Source organism: Micropterus dolomieu, linkage group LG22 (genome assembly GCF_021292245.1).
Source record: "Micropterus dolomieu isolate WLL.071019.BEF.003 ecotype Adirondacks linkage group LG22, ASM2129224v1, whole genome shotgun sequence".
NCBI lineage: Eukaryota > Metazoa > Chordata > Actinopteri > Centrarchiformes > Centrarchidae > Micropterus > Micropterus dolomieu.
In genome coordinates, this window is record NC_060171.1 from 7,963,068 (window position 1) to 7,988,975 (window position 25,908).

Below are 25,908 nucleotides of genomic sequence, written 5' to 3' on the forward strand. Positions count from 1 at the left end.
GCTTACTTTATCAATGCTTAAATTAAGTCTCTGAAATTATTTTATGTACTGTTCTCAGAATGCTGGTTATTCAACAGCAAGTTATGCTCATTTACTTGAAGTTTGGAGTATTCTTTTTAAAGCACGATCCCTGGGAAAAGTTAGGTAAAGCTGGCCTTTCTGAGTCGATACACAGAAGTCAGAAATCCAAACAAACAAGCATTTCTTCTTCTACACAACAAATGTCATTCATAAAAAAGTTTCACATTTGCAATTATTTTCTTTCAAGATCATTTTCTAAAGGCTGTTTGCCTTTATCAGACATTGACAGCTGGAGAGAGACAGGAAATGCAGGACAGAGGAGATGACATGCAGCAAAGGGCCCGGGCCACTGTGGTAAGGACTTATCCTTAGTACATGCTCTACCAGGTGAGCTACTGGGGTGGCTAAAATTATAAAATCAAATGTTTTTTGTTTGTTTTGCCTGGGTTATGGTTGATGACACATCTGTTTACTTCTGTGGTTTAAAGTCATCTTGCCACATGAAGGTGTTTTGGGGGTGGATGGATCCAGTGAAGAGTTTTGTTGGAATTCCTGGCGTTTAATGTTTTTGTCTCCTGCTATCTGGGTTCTGAGGTCTGAATTATAGGACCTGCTGCTGCAGCGCTGCTCTGGAAATGCACTGGAGAATACAAAGATGAGCATCATCAAAAATAAGAGTAGTTTTGCAATGTCATCTATTTATAAAGTGGTGTTAGTTAAACAGCTGCAGTGGCAAAGACGTGTATATTAAGAATAACCGATAATTACCAATCCAATAACAGAGATCAAAATTTATTCATTTGATTAACTCGAGGTTAATTTTATTAAATTTGCAAGTGCACACACCTGTTAGGTTCCTTGCCTTCGCTGTTCCATGTCAGCCTGCAAAGTTCTGCAGTCGACGTCAGCAGTCTGCTAGTCGCTGCACAGCCTGATATCATGCTGTCACAAGAAAAGAAAAATATAAGTATAAAAAAAAATGTAAGTGATGCCACTGATTGTTGTTGGTTAAAGTTAATTTCCCAGTGCAGAAAGGAGCAGGATATTAAGTTATGTTGCTTCATCTCCTTCCTTTTTGGTTGCATAATCAAAGCACTTTACCTTTTGGTGAGTAAGAAGGTCAGTTCAACAGGAAGCATTAGGAAGGTCAGCAGATACATAAGCACTTTTGCTGGAAGGAACTTAATGAGCTGAGACCACTGAGTGCTGCCATCATGACTGTCCCTGCATGCCTCACACAGCACTAACACACACACACACACACAGTGGACATCACACCAACTTTATGTCTGTGTCATAATAGTTATATTAACTGTGAGATATTTTGTTCCTGGGCTCAATCCAAATTCATTTATCACAAGAAGTATCCTCTTAAGATTCACATTTCCAGTGATTATTCTCCACTGAGGAGCTTCACAGTGGTGGTTAAGTGCTTTGCTCAAAGGTTAAGGGCAAGAAGGGCATTCATTATTCTCTTTCCTATTCCCTTTTTTTGTATCCTTCCTGGGAATTTTAACCCATGTCCTAGGAACAAGTTTGATTCCAATAAACCAAATCCTTACATTTAATCATATCACTTACCCTTTTTCGGTTTTCTAACTAAACCCTTTCTGTGACCTGCTGATTACGAGCAAGTCCCACATGTCCTCCTTACCTTTCTTGAAGCTAACTGGGAGGTTCTCTATGACTTTCTGGTCCAGCCATAAATGATCTTCCTGTTGCTGAGGGTTTTGTCCATTCAACAGTGTCGTCTTTGACTCTTCTGCTTGCTCACAGCAAGCAGGTCTGATCGCGTCTGTGTCCGCCACCAAACTGGTGGTAAGATGCTGCCCAAGCAGATCTATCACAGACAGTTGAGTTAATATAACATGTGTTGGTTGTTAAGATCAAATAGACTCAGTCGTGAGGAGGATGCATGTGTTGGAGCTCACCTCTTTCACTCAAGAAAGAAAGAGCATCCTTGTAGCCGTTGTGACAGATTTCAGCAAGCTTCTGTTAAGAACAAGTGGAAATCATGAAGGTTTGTTTGCTCTTTTAAATTACAGAGAACTGCTTATGCATCTCAAGATCCATTTGTCTTTTACATTTATTCATTTAGGTGACGGTGACGCTTTTAACCAAAGTGAGTTTCAATTCCTAAGTATGTCAGAGGTCGCACTCCTCTGGAGCAACCAGGGGTTAAGTGTTTTGCTCAGGGACACATCAAAGTCATGAGTCTTATCAACTGGGCCATTGCCAAAACTTAATACGTTACATTTCTTGGTGTGACAAAGACTGTTATATTAAAGTAAAATGACCCACCTCAAGTCTGGGAGAGAGGAAGGATGTCCAGACCCGGTACACATTGCCTGTGTTGACCTGGATGCTAACGTTGCCATAGTGAACCTCTAAGAAGTTGAACGTGCCCTCACTGGGGCAGATGTCGCTCTCGCCTGAGAAGGGGGCCATAGTGATGGTGTTTCTCTGCTCGAACAGAGGCATGTTGTTGCTCAGGGCTCCATCCATATAGAGCTGAGAGGAAGGAGAACTGACTGAATGTTGATTACTTTTCTCAGATGGCCGCACAGATTCAAAATGAGCAGCTTAAAGGGTTTGATAATGTAATTATTACATTCTTGATGACAAACATTTGGATGTGACTGAAAAAATGTCACTGCATCTATATATCAACGGATGGCTAACGTTAACATTTAATAATGTTTAGCAGGAGAGTAATTTGACATCATTGACTGTTCTCATATTGCCCGGCCACTAGACAAATTATTCTGAACTGATCCTACTCTTCAAATCCATTAAATCCATGTTTTGAATTTAATAATGTATCTTAAGTTATTGATTTCCTACATTACTTAGATTCCCTTTTGTAAATTTCAGAAAAGAAGCATGAATTTGTTGCATTCAGCTGTGAGTTAAAGTGTCTTACTAGGAAAATAGTAAGAAAGACAAAGCAACAGCCTTTAGAGATGAATCTTCAAATGTTATCTCCAAACTTCAATGCTTTCTGGTCTAATGAGTCTACTGTCAGTGGGGGAACTGGTACTCCTGCTGTTCTTTGTTTTTTTCCCTATGTGACTGTTAAACATGGAGGCACAATGGCAGCTGTAAAAACAACACACAGTCCTTTTATGTTTAAATGTTTGAATCAAAATTATGTTTAAAGCTAAAACATTATGTACTCCATTGTAGCTGTGTTGCAAGTATTGGAGTAAAATAAACAAAACAAAAGCCCAGAAATGGTCAAGTAGTAGAAAGAACTGTAATGTGAGACCAACACAATGTTGTGTAATGACCCTAATGAAAACCGCAAGTCAAAAGGTGTTGGTCTCACAATGAAGTTGGTATTTCAACTACAAGTGTTGGTGGAGTTTTGACCTATTCAGATTTTTTCCTTCTCTGTGCATCTTGCAGAAGGTGATGTGCCAGAAATTCCTACTCTGGATTTTTACACCTGTTTATGTGATTCATACATTCTGATAACAAGGGCTTTAAAGTATATAAAATGTATGTTCTTTACTTTCAAGCCCTTATGATATTACTATAATAAAAATATACTGTATAACCATTTCCTTCTAACCCTTTTACAAAAATCTAAATTAAAAAATGTACAAGATTTCTAGGCCTACTCACCACTCCACGGTATGAGGGTGGCATGAAACCACAGTAAATAGGGAAAAAGCAGCTGCACATGAGAACCTGCAAAGGAGGACAAGGCAGGATAAAACTTCAGGTATTAGACCCGCAGCTCCTGGCATTTGCTGGAATACTGTCAGCACAGATGCTATGAAGTCAGACCAGGCTGCAAAAAATGTTTTGTACCCCTCTTAAATCTGTTCTACCTGAATGAGCTCCTCTCTGCTGTCGAACTCTGACACCAAAATGTTCTTCCCATCAGCCAGTCTGGTGAGGGACACGCAGAGCTTTCCAGAGGCCCGAAGGTGGGCGTCTGCTGGCAGCCTCTCCAGCAGGGATTCCCGTACAATACGCAGCAGACTGAAGGTTGGGTGGAAAACTCCCAGTGTGTGTTTTCTGGCCTCTTTCGCCGTGTTCAATACATCGACACACAACTGTTCTGAGGAGGAAAACTTATCAACATCAGCCTTTGGCTATAGTAATGCATTTATTATGCAGTAAAGGTGAATAAGGGAATGAGAGAGAATTAATAACATGGTTAACTTTAATAAAGTTATCTTTTGATATTGTTTCTGTATTTACTTTAGCTATTTTGTGATTCATCGGGTTCTTTGATGTATTCAAGAAGCAAGCGTTGTTGCTCTGCTGCAAAATGCATTCTGGCTAATGCAGGAAATCAATGACTGACGCATTGTTTCAACTGATTTGTTTCTTATCTCACTGCCCTTTGCTTGTTGCTTTATTACTGTCAGTCATTTTTATCATTTTAGCTTAGGATTTAAGGTTGAGTTGAAAATAAAAATAAATTATTATGGTGTTTTTTGTTTTTGCGATTTTACTTTATTTTTATTGTTGTACTCTGAGTTAATGACTAATAGACTAAATAGAGCAGAGAGACAGTGAGTGACACGTGCTTTTTCTCATTTGGCCTCCCTTGGCTTTAACTTTGACCTCTGGAATTTGCTCTTACTATTGCACGAACTCTGTGTGTCAGAGAACCTGCCAAGTACAGTGTTTACTCCAAGTATCAATAACAGCACTTGTTCTGAGGTAACAGCCTTTCTGAATGGCCAGGTACCTCATATACTACAGGAAGCAAACATGTGGTGAAAAAAGTGGTGAATAACAAAACAAACTAAAATATTAATGAGAATTTTTTTTTTTTAAACAGTTTTTACAAGCTACTTACAAGCTATTTTAGGCATACTGATGATGCATTTGGCAATCATCATGAGACAAACAACAAATTGTCAGCAAAACAATTGAATTATAGAACATGGTGATTTGAGTCAGACGGAAGAGATGTACACACTAATCTGCATTGTACAGTAAACTTACCAATAGGAATCCCAACTGTCAGAGCTGCAGCCACAAGACAACCAGATGAAGCTCCACAGATTTTAGAGGCTCCATGAACCAGCTGTGGGACCTCCTCAAGGATACAGCTCAAAGCTCCCAGGTAGTAAATACTCCTAAATCCACAGCCTGCAAAAGAGATATTCCACTCCTCGTCCCAGTTAAACATCTTCTCTGAGGTTACTATCAACTCAAAACCACATCTTTTCAATCATACATCAGAGTTCAGCTGGTGCATTTGGATTCCTTCCAGTATTTCATTAACATGTAAACCACTGTCTTATCGTCACTACATTTAGAGATAAAATGGGCAGTACTGTGCTACAGTCTGATATTGCACAACTTGCTAGGCTCAAACGTCATATTTCAAAACAAAGAACAGGCTGGATACTTCACTTACATGCCATGTGATACAGTTTTCATGACTAACCAACACTATACTGTGTACAGAAGGGAGGGAGGCGGGGTCAAAGGTGGGCATGGGAAAAACAAACGTCCTCAGTGTGACTGAACTGACTTATTGCACATCATCATACCGAGAGAAAATAAAGTACAGGTTTGAAAAACTATATTTAAAGGAGCTACCTATATGAAAACAATTCCTATCCAGTATCCAGTCTGTCCAGTCTTCCCACTGACTTATTCGATGGATTATTATTTTCAGATCCTGCTTTTTTTCTGTAGGATGATTATGGAGAAATACATGTGATAAAATAAAAAACACACACACACACACACACACACACACACACCACGCTCAACTGAGTAAACCTTGGTCGCTTGATCCTTTATGTAGCTAGTAATAAACAAAAAAAGTACGACTAAGATTAATCTCTAATTTGACTTAATATTGTCACACCTACATGTGACATCAGCTGACAATGGTGCATCATAATATGACAGTAGGTCAGTACAAGTTGATAAATAGAGTATTAAAAAAAAAAATAAAATCAATAAATGAAATGTATAAATACATATATAGCCTGGTGTGTTTTAAGCAAAGATCCAACTTTGAGTAGAATCTTTAACCAATTAGAATCTTCCATCAACTGAAATTACGATGAAGTTCTGCACAGTGAGTTTACCTACTGCTGCTCCTGAGCGGTGAGAGTGAACCAGAAGAGTAAAGATTCAGGCTGAAAGACTAAAATAATGAGCTCAAAGATCCAATAAGCTCCAATAAGCTGAGGGGAACTGCAGTCATGTCATAATTCTCAGTGGGATAGCGCGACCACTCATATTACACACAATAATAATAATAATAATAATAATAATAATAATAATAATAATAATGTTAAGTAGGCAGGACCTCAAGAAAACAAATATAGTGCAGTTACTACTACTATGCAGTTGCTTACTGTATCTGAGATCCCGCTGACATTCTCTTTGATAGTGACACCACAAAACACAGGACATTTTCCATTTCTTTATTAAACATTTTCATTTCTTCTGTGTAATATTAAATATCTTTACTCAAATGCAGAAAAGGACACTGAATCATCCGTCTTGAGGTGTGGACTATTTCGGATCCACCCCACGGCTCTGCCCAAACCCCAGGCTCTACCTGCGCTTGTAGTGGACTCTGTGGTGGCTTCACCAAACTCAGAGGTGGGTGTAGGGGGAGGAGTCAGGGACAAGTGGTCCAACTCACTTTGCATGTTCCAGGTGAAGGCAAGACCGGAGGTGGGCGTGGCTTCTGGGGTCATTGGGAGAGCACTGCACAGGTTCAGGCCTAACGGCAGGCTTGTACATCTGCGCAGTGGCTTCTCACTGGAAAGAGCACAGGATGGAGATTAGGGTTCATCTTAAAAAAAGGGATAGTTTAATTGTGTCAGGCCACCACTGTGCACCAATGTGAAATGTAAGAGATTCAGTATCTTTTCATCTACGATCTAGTGAGACAAACAAGCCAGAAAGTCCACTCGTGTTAAGACAAGGCATTCAGCAAAGCACAACTGAGCTCAAGTATAGCCAAACATGTTTTTTTTGTTTTGTTTTTATAGGAGGTATTACAACTCGCAGTGAACTGATGAAACCGTGGCACAGTCTGCACATTTATGGATCTGGAAAGGAGAAAGGGTTATTACACTGCATACCTGTCGTAGTCCTCCACATCATCCTTCAAAGCTTGTTTGTATGTGTCTCCAGCCTTGCCATAGAGCCAGCTCATGTCCCTTGACACATCTGGGATCCAGTGCGCAAGTCTAAAAGGAACAGTCAAAGTCTAGGTCAAATTAGCACATCTTGTGTGCAGTGGTAGAAAGAAAAAGGTACTTTCTTAGGATGTATTACTAATCCTACATTAAAATTTGACTTAAGTGAAAGCTGCAAATATTAGTAATGAATTGTTGTCAGGAATAAAAGTTATTGTAAAGAATAAATGCTGTTTTGCTGTGGATCTTTTTATTCCTAGTTTTGGGGCTTTTCATGCTGTCACGTTAGTTGAAAATGGAAAGGAGGGAAAGGCACGACGGAATCTACAAACAGAAAGACATGCCATGATGCTTATTATCTGCTTATCTAACATAAAAGGACTTAAAGTATTTACAGCTGTCAGAGAAATGTAGTGGAGTATAATATTTCCCTCGCTGCTGCACGCATACTGACAAGAACCAGTAAGAGAGATCATATCACCCCTGTTTTAGTTACTTTGCACTGGCTCCCGGTAGAATTGAGAATTGATTTTAAAATACTTCTTACATACAAAGCTCTTAATGGTCAGACACCATCCTATATGAAAGAACTCCTTACACCATACTGCGCTCCCAAAATGCAGGGCTACTTGTAGTGCCTAGGTTCTCTAGATGTAGAATGGGAGCCAGAGCCTTTAGCCATCAGGCACCTCGGCTGTGGAATCAGACCCCTGTCTGGGTTCGGGAAGCAACCAATATTTCCATATTTAAGAGTAGGTTAAAAACAAAAACGAAAAGCTTTTAGTTAGGGATGGTTTTTCTATATTTTGTGAAAAGGCTTATAGTTTGGACTAGGGTATTTTATGAATTTGTATACATTATAATTGTCTATTTTATTTTGTTGTATTAGTTTTGAAATTGTGTATTTTCTTGTTGTTTTTTAATGTGTGTTTCTTATGTGTTGTTAGCCTTTTTTATCCAGTTCTGCAAACTTTATGTGTCTCTGTTTTCTGTAAAGTGTACTGGGACCACACATCTGGTGATTTTACAATTTGATTTGATTTTGATTTGAAATATAGTGAAGTAAAAGTATGAAGACTCAATGTGCTTCATGGTCATAATTAAAAAAAACTTAAAAAGACTGAACACCCTAGATGCTGCTGCAGATTATCCTGGAAAATAACTTTGAGACTATTATCATCCTCCAAATATCCATCTGTGGTTCATAGTCAATATTACACGTAGTTTAAAAAAGTATTTGCAAATCATTGGAAGCATTTGTTGCAACCTATTTGGACTGCAGTACCAACATGCCCTTTGTTGGCTTCAAGATGACAAAGATAGTATCTGATGATCACAAGGAAGAATGCTTAAGTGGCTCCAAGCATATTAGAAATAATTTGGATGTGGTACTGTAACAGGTTAGCACACTGTACCTCTTGGCAAGAGAGCAGGCCGACACCACAGGCAGAGTACAGGAGACTTTCAGGTACGCAGTCATGTTGGACAACAGACCACCAGCAGTATGCGCCTTTCTACAGGCCTCACACAAAACTGACAAATAAATTTAAAAAGAAACACACATTTAGTTTAACTGTATGTACTGTACTGGCTCAGTGACTCACAGTTTCTTCTGTTTGAATCACAGCCCTGTACACAGCCATGCCAGCCAACCTTTCAATGACTGTTCTTACCCCTTTTAATGTTAACTGGGAGGTGCTCAGTCAGCTGTGGATCCAGCCACCAGTGCTCTTCCTTAAGTCTGTGTGCGTTCTGATTGGACTCCTTCACCAGCTCACAACAAGCAGGCTTAGGTGCATCCATCTCCAAACTTCTCAGGGGACTCTCACTGCTGATCAGATCTGTGATGGATTATTCAAATCAAGATGATTTCCACAATAAGAAGCATTGTATTACACACCATCAGCTGCTGCAGCTAGTAGAATACAACTTTAAAATCCCGACCTTCTGTTTCCATTAATGCTCAACAGTAATTACGGCAAGATGTCCTTACTGTTCTCTTGCAGGAAGCGGAGAGCATCCATGTAGCCATTCTGGCAGATTTCAGCCATTGTCTGTAAAATCCGAAAATGCTTGGTAAGGATGGAAGCTAAATTAATAGACACACAAAATACTTTGAGCTCACAGTTTGTCGGTATTAAAATAAATGGGAGACTTGCCTCGAAGTTATATTTATAGGTTGCAATTACAAATTATGACCAGCAGAGAGCAGAATGGAGGCATCAAGTAATTTCAAATAATCCCTCAGCAACGTTTTGGTTCTGGCAGGACTTTGACAACACACCTTGGAGACATGCTTTCATCTTCTTTGAAAAAGAGAAGACGCAACAATAAGTGGTCTGTATGTGCTCATATTGGTTGGAATAATCCAACTGTAGAGGAATCCTGACTTGCCCTGTACTGCTTTGACTCCTGTATGGCCTTTCCCTGAGTATCAGCTGAACTTTCATTGCTTTTCTATGATCAGAGATATCCAATAGTTACATGAAAGACTTCTTTGTGAGCCATCAATATCATTAGTAACTCATACCACCTTATATAAACAATTCTGAACCATCCATATTTAAAGTCTGTGTAAGCTGATTGTCATGCCATATTGAAAAGAATAGAGACAACTGAAATCATTGGAAAATAATGGCTGCTGAAAGGGAGGATAACAAGCATGTTTAATCCATAAAATGAATGCCTTAGAAGGCTGGCAGTAGTAATATGAAATATGTGATTTGTTGTAATTGGGCGGAACAAAAACCAAAACTGAATAGTCCTACAGAATTTACAGAAAACAACCTGAAGTATTTAACATGTGTTGTACAAAATTCAGTACTATATCCACAGAACATACATAAGTCTGTTATCCTAAAAACACCATTTTTAACTAAAAGTGTTTCTAACTGCTGCAATTGAGAGTAGCTTCTGAAACATAGGCCATCTGTATCTCACCTCAGGATTGGGGGGGAAGAAGGAGCTGGCCACCCTGAACATGTTCGCTGAGTTGACCTGGATGCTGACATTGTTGAAGCGCACCTCGTGGAAGCTGAGCGTGCTCCCTCGAGGGCAGAGGTCAGACTCACCGGCATATGGAGAGAACGTGACTGTGTTTTTCAGGTGACATCGAGGCAGGTTGTCACTGATAGCACCGTCCACGTAATGCTGAGTGGAAAAGGAGGGTGTTGATCAGTGGGTAGAACCGGAAACGTATTCCTGGTCTCAGATATTGAGATTAATGAATATCGTCCAAGACATTGGCCACAGCTTTCATGTAGATGTAACAATTAACAGGCCACGCAGTGACTAAAGCACAGTTTGAAGCATTTGAATAAAAAAAACCTTGTACATTCGAATGCAATCCAGCTGTCCTGTATAAATAAAACTTTGTAAGTGTTGACACTGTCAAAGAGCTGTTCATTCAACTATAGAAATTTTGGAGGCTGGTCTAATATTTTGTCAAATTTTTTGTAACGCAGTACAGTATATTTCAGGGCTCATAATGTTTTAAATTTTTCTGGTTGCTGTGTAATTGAAATTTACAATGTGTAACTTGACGAGACTGCTTCAAAAACAATTAATATCTTGCTTTAATTAATTTTAATTTAAGCACACAGAGATGCAGTTTCAAGGTAAATTGTTCACCATAACAAGATTTTTTGCATGCCTAGTATAATAGCTTGCTGGTTCACTCACCACTCCGCGATAAGTGGGTGGAATAACTCCACAGTAGAAAGGGACAAAGCAGCTGCATATGAGGGCCTGGAAAAGGCACATTTTACTGCAGATTAGGTACAGAAACAAACAGTGGAGTAATGTCTCTAAAAGATTATAAATCGGTTACATCAGATATGACTGTACTTGAAAAGAAACAGCAGAATCACTACTCCTTTCTGGTGAAAGGCAGTGGCTTTCATAATTTCCCCCAACATATTCCTCCTCCGTTTCCTGGAATGTCAAAACATCTGTCTAGTCAGCTTTTCACAATCTTAATGTAACTGATTACAACAACTGTATCATCACAGATCCGTTCTAGTTATCTCTGTTGGCTAAATATCATGTTGGCAATAAAGACACAGAACTGTCTCCTCAGAAGACTCTGGATGAAAATGTCAGTTGAACTCTCAAATTGTAAAATACACCTGAATGAGCTCCTCTTTGCTGTTAAACTCCGACACTAGTACGTTCTTCCCATCAGACACTCTGGTCACGGACACACAGAGCTTCCCAGAGGCTCGAACGTGGGCGTCTTCTGGAAGGATCCCCAGCAGAGAGTCCTGAACGATCTTCAGCAGGTTGTAAGCTGGATGCAGGGGCCCCAGTTTGCGCTTCCTAGCCTCTCTGGCCATGAACATCAAATCAGCACAGCATTTCTCTGCACAGAGAAACACAGTAATACCAGTGCATGCTTGGTATAATGGCTGAACTGGAATTCCAAAATTACTGATCACAATCAGTAAGAGGGAAATATATACATATTTTTTTTAAATAAAACTAAACGAAGGATCCATTCAGTTGCAGATAGAAGTGTCTCTGTCAACTAAGGATTTAAGTTAGATTGTCTAATTTGATTTAACATGTATATTTTTTTTATTTTCTTCTTGTGCTATGAGTTATTTGTCAAAATAGACTATTGCCAAGGTACATCAAACATTGGATAAAACCTTTTTAAAAATAGCTCCATATATTGATGTCAGTGTGCTTTTTCAATATCAGGTTGTGTCTAAAACTCACCTGGCTAAACTCTGTGCTAAGGTGATGGAAGCCCATCTAAAGTTAAGAAAAAGACTAAAATGTGCTCTAAAAAGATTTTTCTTAATTCACAAAATAAGGTGTCCAAACAAGGTGCAACCACTGCAACACAGAGATCCATTAAGAAACTAATGAGGTAAATGTGGGTACAAGCAGCAAAATCTTATGAAGTATTTAATAATATATCTTATAGTAATTAAGTCAAAACAAACAACCTAAAGACATCTCTCTATGGTGATAGTGGCATTGACATTGGATATTTATCCAAGTACAATGCTGCTTGATGCATAGCTCTATGCTGAATTATGTTATAAAATATAGTGATTTTTATGGCATTTGAATATTCTGCTATTTGATCTAGTAATAATAATAATAATAATAATAATAATAATAATAATAATAATCCTTATTTGTAGAGCACTTTTCAAAAACAAGTTACAAAGTGCTTTAACAAATGTAAAGAATAACACAAAAAAACAAGATAAGAGCATGAAAACATTGAAAAGACTAAAATACAGATTAATATAAAATTAGTAAAATACAATAAAATAAAAGGGATAAAATAAAGTCAAATAAGATCGGGAAAGGCTCTCCTATACATTTGACAGTACATTTGATAATGACCACCGTAACGTTAAAATGGCCGATTTTTGTTTGAAGTTTGGTCAGAAGGGCCTCACAACCCACCTAGAGGAAGTTCAAGAGTAAGAACAACGGCCATCAAAGATCCAGCAGAAGCTCCATAGATGGATGAGGCGCCTTGTATGAGGCGGGGGAAGCGTTCAAGGATACAGCTGGTGGCACCAACGTAATAAATACCCATAAAACCACATCCTGCAAAAGAGATGCTCCAGTCTTTCTTCAAATCAAACATCTTGTCAGGTGCGACTCCAGCAACAATAGTCCAGTCTGTACAAACCCACTGCACGAACTAGTGAAAACTTCAACTTGTAAACATGTGAAATAAATGCCATCTGCCACCTTCACATCCCCTGCAAAAAAAAATCATCCAAAGGTGGCATGGTAGGGTAATAAACTCTTACGCAATTTTGTATGATTAGGACTCATTTCCTATTGGCTGGGAAAGGTCACATGACAACAGAATATAGTCGCGACTCACCAATACTTCCACATTCTTGTGTTGCTCATAGTATGAAGTAGGTTAACCTAAAACTCTGCATTTTGTTTTGAAAATGAGCATCCCAGTGGTGGACTTTGGCGCGTACAGCCTAAGTGAAAAAGATGTTCCCGACGAGCAAATGCAGAACTTAAGCGAGCAGTTGAAAACAGCTTTTACTGAAATTGGTTTTGTTTTTCTGAAGAACACTGGGATCACTGAGGAGGAGGTGAGCAAAATATGTGAAAAAGAAGCATCGTGCCATGTAGTTGGTTGAAAGTGCTTAATGCGGAATGCCTCTTGTCTCCTGGTGTGTCCAGGTGAATCGTGTTATGGACATATCCAAGAAATTCTTCCTGCAGCCAGATGAACTGAAACAACCCTTTAGCAGGAAAAGCTTTTCAAACAATCCTAATCACGGCTGGGTGTCTCTGGAGACTGAGAGGTATGAATCAGAAAATTAACACATTTCTAATCTGCACAATTTACTCGTTTTAATTCAGAATAACTGCTTTTCAGGTTGAATCCAAGTCGACCTGGAGACCTGAAGGAGGCATTCAACACTTCTTCATTTCACCCTGACATAGTAATGATTCTCTGTCAACGTGTGACATTGTTAATTTTATACAGCAGACTTATCTCAGGATTTATTGTTTGGTGACATAGCCTAGCAGATTGATCCCACTTTATTCTGTAGGTTATAAGTTTGGAGGCCAAAGTTCAAGTTTCTTTGTAACTGTTATTTTACCAGAGAAAGTTCCTTTCTACTCTGTTCTATTTATAGCCCGATTGATACATTTGTCAATACTATCAGCCTATAATCATTTATCACAGATATATCCGTATCAGCACAAGGACATTACTAGTGGTCAAAGATATGTTTGAGGTCTTTTAAAATGGGCCCACCGAGTGTCCTACTACTACTCCATATTTCATTATAATTTGTTTAAAACAATTTTAAGGAATCTAATTAAAACATGCTTGCTTTATGCAAACAAATGAATGGACGTATAAATTGTTATTTAATTAAACTTTCAAAAATAAATATCTGTATCTGCTGCAAAGGTCCAGTAACAGTCAGGCTCTAATTCTGTTCTCCTCTGCTGTAGAAATGGCCATCGGGTGCTGTAACCGGGTTCCAGGAGATCCAGGCGTCTTTCTATCAGCGCTGTAAAGAGCTGAGTCTGCGGGTGCTGAGAGTGATGGCACACAGTCTGGGTCTGGACCCCGAGGTGTTCTTGAGTGCACACCGTTCAATTGGAAGTATGTACAAAAGGCTCACTGCTCTCACTATGGAGTGTGGTATTGTTTCTTAGGTTCAGGCTGCATGTCAAGGCAGTCACTGAGTCTACATCAGCTGATATGTGGTAACACTGTGACTTGATCCTTTGTCTGCATGAGGTCTTCAGAGCATGTGAGGACCTTTTCAGGCACATCCTGTCTCACATTCACAAAATTGTAATCTGCTGAGCAGATGAAAATGCACAGCTCATCATTTCCCAGCTCGTTGAGTGATTCATCCTTTTCCATCACTCTAAAACACTTGACTTCCAAGTTAATGTCGTTAACCCTCTGGGCTTACATGCAGCTTACACGAGCTAACAGTCTTCTCACTCAGCAGCACTGTGTTTGGCTTCCACATCGTCAATAAAGGAAGATGTCGGGTAATGGTTTTTCAAGGTGGAAAAAGATCAGTGAGTCAAATGAATGTTTACACACATTTTTAAGCAAGATCCCTTCATGTATAAATGTAATCACATAATATTACACATAATACACGTAACAATGGCATTAATGAGTGAAATGAATAAAGAATAAACTGAAGAGTTCGGTTCCCAACAGAACACCAACGATTCATCATCTCAGAGACAAATAAGACTCTGTGTAGCCCACAGGCTATTTACTGTAAGACATTATATCCTCAGGCCTGTTTGACTGTTAATCCACAGCCAAACATACTATAGCTCCCTGTATAATACTGAATCTTAATCCCAAAGTAAACTCTTGTAGTAATAATAATAATAATCTTTATTTGTAGAGCACTTGTCAAAAACAAGTTACAAAGTGCTTTAACAAGTGTAAAGACAATAATACAAAAACAATAAAAGATAAAAGCAAGAAAACATTGAAAAGACTAAAATACACGTTTAAAACAGAAATAAAATAAAAGGGATAAAATAAAGTCAAATAAGATCGGGAAAGGCTCTCCTATAAAAGTATGTTTTAAGAAGGGACTTAAAAGAGTTCACTGACTCAGCCGACCTGATTTCCTCGGGCAGGCTGTTCCAGAGCCTCGGGGTCCTGACTGCAAACGCTCTGTCCCCTTTAGTTTTCAGTCAAGACTCTGGAACAGACAACAGACCTCTGCCCGAGGATCTAAAGGTACGTGCTGGTGCGTATGGGACTAAAAGTTCAGAAATATAACAAGGCAAGAGGCCATGAAGATCTTTAAAGTGATCAATAAAATTTTAAAGTCAATTCTAAAACATACTGGGAGCCAGTGTAATGAAGCTAAAATAGGGGTAATGTGGTCATATTTCTTAGTTCTGGTTAACAGCCTGGCAGCTGAGTTCTGGACAGTCTGGAGTCGATCAATAGATTTTTGGGTTAAACAGGTGAAAAGGCTGTTGCAATAATCCAGGCGTGATGAGATGAAGGCGTGTAAAATGGTCTCGGTGTCCTTAAAAGTTAACACAGATCGAATTTTTGCTAGATTTCTAAGTCGATAAAAACATGATTGAACAAGCTTTGTGGTGTGCTGCTCGAAATTTAAATTACTATCAAATCAGACACCAAGGTTCTTTGCCACAGGCAGATGGCAGTATTTGTTTTGCAATCTGCTGGGACCCGATGACCAGGATTTCTGTTTTGTCTGAGTTCAGCTGGAGGAAATTATTTGACATCCATTTTTTAACTTCACAAAGGCAGTTGTTAAGTGAACTCAGCATTCCAGGGTCTGTGGATCTGACGGGCAAATACATTTGTGTGTCATCAGCATAAATATGAAAAGAAATACCATATTTATGGATAATGTGTCCAAGGGGAAGCGGATACATGGAAAACAAAATGGGTCCTAAGACCGACCTCTGAGGCACACCATATTTAACTGGACAGAATACTAACATACCAGGCAAGTTTTACCAGTGTTGTCATGTCTCCTCTAGCTGATGAGAATGGCTCCACGCTGCGGTCTCTGTACTACCCATCAGTAAATTGTGAGAAAGCGAAGCAGGGTCAGCTGCGATGTGGAGAGCATTCAGACTACGGCAGCATCACCCTGTTGTTTCAGAGCTCTGAGGGTCTGCAGGTAACACCACTGACATCTCCTTTTTAATGTAAAGGATTACAAAACTGGATATCTGTTGTTGTACTGATATTTGTTATTGTTTAAATAATACATTTTATTTCTATAGCGCTTTTAATAAGGCATGTAATCCAACGAGGTTTGAGGTCAAGGGCAACTGGACTTGGTTGAAGATAGTAGAAGACGTTTCGTCCTTCATCCAAGAGACTTCTTCAGTCCTGACTGACTGGTAGGGAAACTCTGCTATTTAACTACTATGGGATCGTTAGCTAGGATCGTCGATACCGCTGGTTCGTTATTGCTCCTGGCTGTGCAAACCCGTGTCCAAGTCTGAACGACCATCGTTTGTATCTTAACCTGAGGCCAAGAGGAAATTTCCTCTTTGTTATCTTCACCTGTGGTGTGATCGTTCAGACTTGGCCACGGGTGGTTCTAACGACCAAGACGACTGTCAATTTAAATAGCTGAGTTTCTTGGATGAGGGACAAACGTCTTGTAGTATCTTCAACCAAGTCCAGTTGCCCTTGACCTCAACCCTTATTGGATAACTATGACCTGGATGACTGAGAACCTTCACAGACATCCACCTGACTCTTGTTAACCTTTCAGGTGCGTAGACGTTCAGGTGAATTCATATGTCCTCCCGCCATCCCCGGAGCGGTCCTCATCAATATCGCTGACCTGATGCAGCGCTGGACGAGTGATCAGTTTGTCTCTGTGGTGAGGACATTTTTGCAGATATGTCACGCATCTGAATGAAAAACCTTTTGGTGGATTTAGCTATTTATTTTACAACGGTAGGAGAACTGTAATTATAAAAGAACACAACAGGACAAGATTCAAGGTCTAACTGGTATCCAAGAGATCTTCAAGTAGGTTATATCAGAGGAAACTGATTAGTGAGGAAGGTAATTGATATTCATTTGGATACTAGAAATAGGTATAATAAGATTCCAAAAACATTTCTTGGCTGTTTACAGCATAACAAATGGGAGACCACTTGTCTTTACAGACATGGACCACTTGTAATGGTCATTACTGACTGGCTGGCGTGCAAATCCAAACAACCTGTAATATCTGACTTCAGAGGTGTGATAATGAGACTGAATTGCTGTTTATTTTCACGTGTTTATCACTGAAAAAAATCAGATGTGCAATTTAGTGCAATCAGGTTATGATTGCACTGTTTAACAGTGATAAGCAAAATGTTTGAACTATTAGTAATAGTAATCCCACAGGATATAAAAAAATATAAGTTAAAGTTTAGAATGAAGTAGGACTCGGCGATATGGCCAAAAATGTTATTACAATAATATTTCTATCGATAATTATCACAATAAATGTCAAATCATTTTTTCTTTCCAGTTTAAAGGCTGATTTTTGCCCCTGAGTGAAAGTTAAAGAAGGTTAATTGTGGTTAAAGAAGGTTAATTGTGGTTTTAAACTATTCTTGATGGTCAGAACAAACACTTGCCAAACAGTGGATCACTTCACAAATCAGAGATAGAACATTCAAAATAAACAAATGATATCGCAATAATTATCGTTTATTGCTCACCCTTAACACCCTGACATTAAGTGACACGAAAAAAGGACTTTGGTCGTTTTGGACTTTAGTCCTTTTGATAGCAGCCATGATAATAGGTGTCTCAATGAGGTCCTCAGGAACCTTGATTTCACCTGTCCTCTCTGCTCTTGTTGTATGTTGTTTACGGTGTAAATTTGTTGGGAAATGATAAGTGAGGAGGAAGATGTTGTATGATAATTGGTGATGTACAATCCACTGTTATTTACATTTGATACATACATTTGACACCCAGGTCCATATCAATAAAATAAAAATATTTGTGCTGTGAAAAAGAATTTTCCTCTGGGTTTTATAATGTAAAAATGTGACAGCTCATTATTGCCTTTGTCCTGTCCCTCAGCTCCACAGAGTGTTGCTCCCCCCTGCTGGAGACTCCACAACACGTCAGTCTGTGGCTTTCTTCGTCCAGCCGGATGACGAGGCTCTGATCACCTGCTGTGACGGCTCCAACAAATATCCTCCTGTTACAGCAGGCACATACCTCAACGAGCGCTTCAATTACTCATATGGGCGAAACTGAATTTCTACCCACCAGTTCATTTATACACAACTGTGGATCATAAATGTGTTGTCATTTTGTCAACAAAGGTCAGGGTGCCTTGCTGAGCTTTAAAGACATGCCTGGGAAGTCTTTTATCACGTTTTACAACGTTACAAATATAAATAGGACATTTTCTTTCATTAGGCAGCATACTTTTTTTTTCTGAAATAATCAGCTCTCTTTAATGGAATAAATAAATAATTAGTATTTCTCCCTAAGCGGCAGTACCAGTGACAATTAACCACAGTGTGCTAAACAAAACATTCACTTACCAGGCCAAAATCCCTGCCCCATTTCACCCCAAAAGCACTTCCCATGGAGAGCAGAGAGTAACAGAGTCCTTGTGATAGAAGATCAAAACAAAAAACTAAACAAAAGACTCGATTTTCCACAAAGAAATCTGAACCTGCTCCACATTTCAAGTCTGACTTATACAGTGAAATCTCTGCAATGAAATTAAATGACGAAGATGATGAATGAAGGATTTAATCATAGTAGGGACTAAAAGTCCGGATGACTACATTACCATTCTTTTTTAATGTCTCTTGTGAGTCCCTCAACTTTATACATTTAGTCATTTAGCTGACACCTTATACAAAACAAATCAAGATAATTATAATAAATCCCATTTATGATAATATACATATTATAGAAGTGCAAAGTAAATGGCAACTGTGTTCAAAAGGCTGTGTTCTGTGTCAGCTCTCGTGTGAATGTGATACTTACGGATGACCTCAGCCTTTGAGCTTTGGGCTTTTAACCTTTCCATTTCTTCTACTGCCTGAGCAGACAAAACGAGATGGAAAATGTTAGAGCATCACTGAATAAGTGGGAACTTCTGCTCAGTTTATTAACTTAATATTTTATACAAACAAACCTGTTCCATAACTACACATTAAGTTACAGTTTGACATGTCCTTATATGACATGAGCCATGATAAAAATAGCTGAATCTTGGTCTTGGTCTTGGTCTTGTTTGCTGAAACCTACCCACTGCATCACAACAGTTATAATGCAAAGAATATAGTAATGTTTGGGTGTGGCTCACCACTGCTGTTACAAGGAAGTAAATGTTTCACTTGCCAACAAATCATGCACATCATCAATCAGAAATGATTTAAAATAATTTGAACTATGGGTAACTATGTAGATATAACGCCCATCTATTGCACCTGCAGACGACTGAAGAAAGAAATCCCGATCTCCTGCAAATAATTGTTTTTTTTAAGTCACCTGCTGTAGCCCCAACTTCTGAGTCATTGCTCTTCATGCAGCAGGTCAGGGGATTATGGAGAAATGAAAACTTTCTTTTAATTTTTTGGGGGGGGGTTAAAAGTGACTGCCAAATGAGTAAATGTACATGGAAATGGATAGTTTTTGCCTGTTTGATAAGTAGATGAAACAATGTTAGCTATCTATGATTCTTATCTGTGTGATTCCCAGATTATCAGTGTTGCTCAGTGTCTCTATATATTTAGATGAATGTAACCTAAGCTGTAAAATGTCTCTGGCTGTACCCTTGTATGGAGACCTAACGATATTAACAGGTTGTGCTGTCTGAGGCTGACAGGCAGCTGCTTCTGTGGAGGAAGACGCTCTATGCGGGTGTAGTCCATAAAGTCGGTATACTGATAACTCTGAGTTTGTTGACACTGAGAAGAGGGAAATACTGCATTTTCAATTCCAGAAAGAGAAACTTTAACTCCTGTGACAGCCCACTGTAGTGAGTAAGGAGAGTCTGCCACTCACAAACTGTGAGCTGATCAAATAGAAGCATGAGCTAAATCAGTAAATGCCGATGTAATGTGTTGACAGCAAAACCGGTGAAGGTTTCTTACTGGTGGAATAACCCTAATCACTTGTGTGGCTGAGTGATGCAGTGGCAGTGAAACTGTTTTCCTGCAGTAGGTTCGGGGTTCAAATCCCCGTCATGACAAGTTATTTTACATTTTTGACAGGGGATAAAAGTGTCTACCAAATGAGTAAATGTACTTTTCAGTTTTTATCAGTTTGTGCATATCTACATACTTAACCACGCGTATATATACATACTTTGCCTCGCGCATTCATACATACATACGAATGACAGTATGTATGTATATGCAAGCGTGTATGTATGTGCATGACATGTATGTGCGTGTATGTCAGTGTAATATTAAATATTTTTACTCAAATGCAAAAAAAGGACTTTGAATAATCCAGCTCTGCCCAAGCCCCAGGCTCTACCTGCTTGCCTGATGGCTGTTCCATTGGTGTATGAATATGTATGAATGTTAGTTCTGTTTGAGCACTTAGGCTCACTGAATGCAATGTTGTGTAACAGCACTTTGAATGGTCGGTGGTTCAGTGCTTCCTGCTTTTAGCATAGGGCACACCGGACCATCCATCTTATAGCATTATTGTATGTTTCTCATACTGTTTGATGTCATTCATGTATCAAGATGTACTTCACCGAGGTCACCGTCCGTTCGTTGTTTTTCAAAACTGCATCCAGTGAAGACCGGAGGTGGGCGTGGCTTTTGGGGTCATTGGGAGATCTTTGCTCTCACTGCACAAGTTCAAGCCTAATGGCAGGCTTGTACATCTGCGCAGAGATCCAGTGATTTTTCATCTATGATCTAGCATGACACACAGCCTAAACTTCCACTTGTGTAACTCTGATGTTTTGGCATTCAGCAAAGCACAACTGAGGTTAAGCCAAACATGATGTTTTTAGAGGTATTGCAACTCACAGCGAACTGATGAAACCATGGCACAGTCTGCACATTTATGAATCTGGAAAGGAGAAAGGGTTATTACACTGCCTACCTGTCATAGTCCTCCACATCATCCTTCAAAGCTTGTTTGTACAGGTCTACAGCCTTGCCATAGAGCCAGCTCATGTCCCTTGACTTATCTGGGATATAGTCCACAAGTCTAAAAGGAACAGTCAAAGTCTAGGTCAAATTTTCGCATGTTGTGTGCAGTGAAAAAAGTACTTTCTTACACAGTTAAAATCAGCCCTACCACTATGGGATATATTACAAATCCTACATTATATATAAACCTTTATTTAAACAGGAAATGTCCCATTGAGCCACAGTCTCTTTTACAAGGGAGTCCTGTGTAGCACAATTAAAAAACATTAAAATTTGACTTGAATGAAAGCTGCAAATACTGGTAATGAATTGTGGTCAGGAATAAAAGTTATTGTAAAGAACAAACACTGTTTTGTTGTGGGTCGACTGTCTTGTTATTCCTAGTTTTGGGGCTTTTCATGCTTTCACGTTAGTTGAAAATAGAAGGAGGGAAGACATGTCAGAATATACAGACAGAAAGAGATTCCTGTGATGGCAGTTCGAGTTTTCAAATAAAAAGCTCAGGCAAACACTTGTCTCACAGCAATACACATACACCGTATAGGCTACATGTATGCTTGAATGAGTAAAGAGAGCTCAGTGAGCCTGTTATTTATCCAGCTTCAGGGTCAAGCATATTATCTCAAAGAGACACATACCTGAAGTCTGGATAACACAGAGAACAGAGATATTTTTACTGTTACGTCTACACAGATTCAGTGCTACATCACACATGAGTCTCGCTGAGTCCAGGGTTACATACAATATGTTTGGAAATGGTATTTCCCTCTGAAATATAGTGAAGTAAAAGTATGAAGACTTAATGCGCTTCATGGTCATATTTAAAAAAGCAAGAACAAAATCCATGTGGCATGATTCACTGGTTTGGTAGCTGCAAACCAAATTACAGTGAAGAGACTGAACACCCTAGATGCTGCTGCAGACTATCCTGGAAAATAACTTTGAGACTATTATCATCCTCCAAATATTCCCCTGTGGTTCATAGTCAACATTACATGTAGTTTTAAAAAGTATAAGCATTTATTTTAACCTATTTTGATTGCAGTGCCTTTGTTTGCATTAAGATGATCACAAGGAAGAATGCTTAAGTGGCTCCAAGCATATTAGAAATCATTTGGATGTGGTACTGTTGAAAAGGTTGAATACAGGCTAGTACACTGTACCTCTTGGCAAGAGAGCAGGGCGACACCATGGGCAGAGTAAAGGAGACTTTCAGGTACGTAGTCATGTTGGACAACAGACCACCGGCAGTGTGCGCCTTTCTACAGGCATCACACAACACTGAAACAAATACACTGAAAAAGAAACACACATTTAGTTTAACTGTATGTACTGTACTGGCTCAGTGACTCACCGTTTTTTCTGTTTGAATCACAGTCCTGTACACAGCCATGTCACCCAACCTTTCAATGACTGTTCTTACCCCTTTTAATGTTAACTGGGAGGTGCTCAGTCAGCTGTGGATCCAGCCACCTGGGCTCTTCCTTAAATGGTTTCAGTCCATGTGTGTTCTCCTTGGACTCTTCAGCTTCGGCCGGCTCCTTCACCAGCTCACAACAAGCAGGCTTAGGTGCATCCATCTCCAAACTTCTCAGGGGACTCTCACTGCTGATCAGATCTGTGATGGATTATTCAAATCGACATGATTTCCACAGTAAGAAGCACTGGATTACTTACCATCAACTGCTGCAGCTAGTAGAATACAACTTTAAAATCCCGACCTTCTGTTTCCATTAATGCTCCACAGTAATTATGGCAAGATGTTCTTACTGTTCTCTTGCAGGAAGCGGAGAGCACCCATGTAGCCATTCTGGCAGATTTCAGCCATTGTCTGTAAAATTCAGTGTTTGGGAAGCATGGAAGCTAAATTGATATACACACAAAATCCTTTGAGATCACTGTCTGTTGGTATCAAAATAAAAGGGAGACTTCCCTCTAAGTTATATTTACAGGTTACAAGCAGAGAGCAGAAAGGAGGCATCAACTAATTTGAGAATCAGGTTATCTCTCAGCCACATTTTGGTGCATGCAGGACTTTGACAACACACCTTGGAGACATGCTTTCATCTTCTTGAAAAGGAGAAGACGCAACAATAACGGGTCTGTATGTGCCGATATTGGTTGGTATAATCCAACTGTGGAGGAATCCTTACTTGCCCTGTCCTACTTTTACAGCTGTTATTTTAACTGCAGAACATTTGGTCTAATATTTTGTTGTGGCCACTGTGTAATTTACAATGTGTAACTTGTAAGATGCTCCTTTCTTTCTTCGAGTCAAACATCATGTCAGGTGCGACTCCAGCAACAAAAGTCCAGTCTGTACAAACCCATTACACGAACTAGTGAAAACTGCAACTTGTAAACATATAAGTCTGTTCTCCGTTCTCTGCACTTCCATCACTGTCTGGTTTGGATCTGCCAGCAAAAAGGACAAGGACAGACTACAACGGACAGTCTGGACTGCAGAAAAAATAATCGGTGCCAACCTGCCCTCCATTCAGGACATATACATTTCCAGAGTCATGAAACGGGCAGGAAACATCACTGCAGATCCATCTCACCCCGGACACAATCTGTTCCAGCTCCTCCCCTCTGGTAGGCGCTACAGTACGCCAAAACCAACAGACACAGAAGCAGTTTCTTCCCATAAGCCATCACTCTGATGAACAGCTGATTTCTGACTCAAGGTGTCAGGAACAATTCCTGTGCAATAACCCAGTAACTCTTCCTCTAATCAGCCACCTGTTTACTGGTTTCCACTTATTATTCCATAATTATTTATTTATTCACCATTCTCTATTTCAATGCTATTCATACTATGTTCATACTATGTCATTTTGTATATACTGTATACCAATACACCTACCTCAGGTCATAGGTCTTATTTATTTTTTCCATTTTTTTTGGCATGGTAGCATGGGCGTAAATCTCATCTAACAGTAAGGTAATAGTAATAAACATAAAATTTCTCAATTTTTGAAGGGGACACAAATAATACAGCCAAAATTGTATTTTTATAGGATACGTGTACACAGAGGGAAGTCTTGCTATTATTTTTCTGGCCAACAACACAAATCAATAGTTGTTTAAATATGACTTAAGTTCATAGGTTCACCATACGGTCATATTATCCTAAAGAACTTGCCTCCTCTAGGCTACATAATTTAGGTTTCCTCTGGGATAGAGGAGGTCTCTTACTTATTATATACAGGTGAAACTCGAAAAATTAGCATATCGTGCAAAAGTTCATTTATTTCAGTAATTCAACTTAAAGGTGAAACTAGTGAGATATTTCAAGCCTTTATTTGATATAATTTCGATGATTATTGCGTACAGCTTATGAAAACCCCAAATTCAAAATCTCAGAAAATTTGAATATTACATGAAATCAATAAAAAAAGGATTTTAAATACAGAAATGTCAGCCCTCTGAAAAGTATAATCATGCATATGTACTCAGTACTTGGTTTGGGCCCCTTTTGCATGAATTACTGCCTCATTGCGGCGTGGCATGGATGCTATCAGCCTGTGGCACTGCTGAGGTGTTATGGAAGACCAGGATGCTTCAATAGTGGCCTTCAGCTCTTCTGCATTGTTCGGTCTTTCATCTTTCTCATGGCAATGCCCCATAGATTCTCTATGGGGTTCAGGTCAGGCGAGTTTGCTGCCAATCAAGCACAGTAATCCCATGGTCATTGAACCAGGTTTTGGTACTTTTGGCAGTGTGGGCAGGTGCCAAGTCCTGCTGGAAAATGAAGTCAGCATCTCCATAAAGCTTGTCTGCTGAAGGAAGCATAAAGTGCTCTAAAATATCCTGGTAGACGGCTGCGCTGACTCTGGACTTAATAAAGCACAGTGGACCAACACCAGCAGATGACATGGCTCCCCAAACCAACACATACTGTGGAAACTTCACACTGCACTTCAAGCATCTTGGATTGTGTGCCTCTCTATTCTTCCTCCAGACTCTGGGACCTTGGTTTCCAAATGAGATGCAAAATTTGTTCTCATCAGGAAAGAGGACTTTGGACCACTGAGAAACAGACCAGTTCTTTTTTTCTTTAGCCCGGGTAAGACGCTTCTGACGTTGTTTGTTGTTCAGGAGCGGCTTGACAAGAGGAATACGACATTTGAAGCCCATGTCCAGGACCCGTCTGTGTGTGGTGGCTCTTGATGCAGTAACTCCAGCCTCAGTCCACTCCTTGTGAAGCTCCCCCACACATTTGAATGGCCTTTTCCTGACAATCCTCTCCAGGCTACGGTCATCCCTGCTGCTTGTGCACCTTTTTCTCCCACACTTTTCCCTTCCACTTAACTTTCTATTAATGTGCCTTGATACAGCACTTTGAGAACATCCAACTTCTTTTGCAATTAACTTTTGAGGCTTTCCCTCCTTGTGGAGGGTGTCAATGATGGTTTTCTGCACAACTGTCAGGTCAGCAGTCTTCCCCATGATTATGAATTCCACTGAACCAGACTGAGAGACCAATTAAAGGCTCAGGAACCCTTTGTAGGTGTTTTGGATTAATTAGCTGATTAGAGTGTGACACTTTGAGCCTACAATACTGAACCTTTTCACAATATTCAAATTTTCTGGGATTTTG

At 39.5% G+C, this 25,908-nt stretch overlaps 4 protein-coding genes across 10 annotated transcripts in view; 2 read left to right on the forward strand and 2 right to left on the reverse strand.

The window, feature by feature from the left end:
- The window catches only part of LOC123961955 (inositol hexakisphosphate and diphosphoinositol-pentakisphosphate kinase 2-like), a 318,451-nt gene that overhangs the window by 62,822 nt on the left and 229,721 nt on the right, over nt 1-25,908 (forward strand). The gene's annotated exons all lie outside the window — the stretch shown is intronic.
- Nucleotides 186-5,670, reverse strand: LOC123961961 (patatin-like phospholipase domain-containing protein 2). Its single transcript, XM_046037811.1, has 11 exons — nt 5,593-5,670; nt 5,408-5,447; nt 4,990-5,190; nt 3,858-4,090; nt 3,649-3,714; nt 2,323-2,532; nt 1,953-2,013; nt 1,676-1,861; nt 1,123-1,264; nt 868-963; nt 186-661 (listed from the first exon to the last, which is right to left on the reverse strand). Exons 2-11 carry the CDS (start codon nt 5,412-5,414, stop codon nt 469-471), a joined length of 1,395 nt encoding a protein of 464 aa, XP_045893767.1. The 5' UTR covers nt 5,415-5,447; nt 5,593-5,670; the 3' UTR covers nt 186-468.
- Nucleotides 6,421-12,921, reverse strand: LOC123961960 (patatin-like phospholipase domain-containing protein 2). The gene is made up of 9 exons (XM_046037810.1): nt 12,585-12,921; nt 11,288-11,520; nt 10,842-10,907; nt 10,101-10,310; nt 9,154-9,214; nt 8,834-9,001; nt 8,576-8,693; nt 7,104-7,211; nt 6,421-6,777 (listed from the first exon to the last, which is right to left on the reverse strand). The coding sequence occupies exons 1-9, from the start codon at nt 12,769-12,771 to the stop codon at nt 6,477-6,479; spliced, it is 1,452 nt and encodes a 483-aa protein (XP_045893766.1). The 5' UTR covers nt 12,772-12,921; the 3' UTR covers nt 6,421-6,476.
- si:dkey-10o6.2 (uncharacterized protein LOC100124608 homolog) lies at nt 13,005-20,452 on the forward strand. The gene is made up of 7 exons (XM_046037827.1): nt 13,005-13,243; nt 13,335-13,459; nt 13,534-13,600; nt 14,124-14,277; nt 16,179-16,321; nt 16,928-17,038; nt 18,247-20,452. The coding sequence occupies exons 1-7, from the start codon at nt 13,091-13,093 to the stop codon at nt 18,424-18,426; spliced, it is 933 nt and encodes a 310-aa protein (XP_045893783.1). The 5' UTR covers nt 13,005-13,090; the 3' UTR covers nt 18,427-20,452.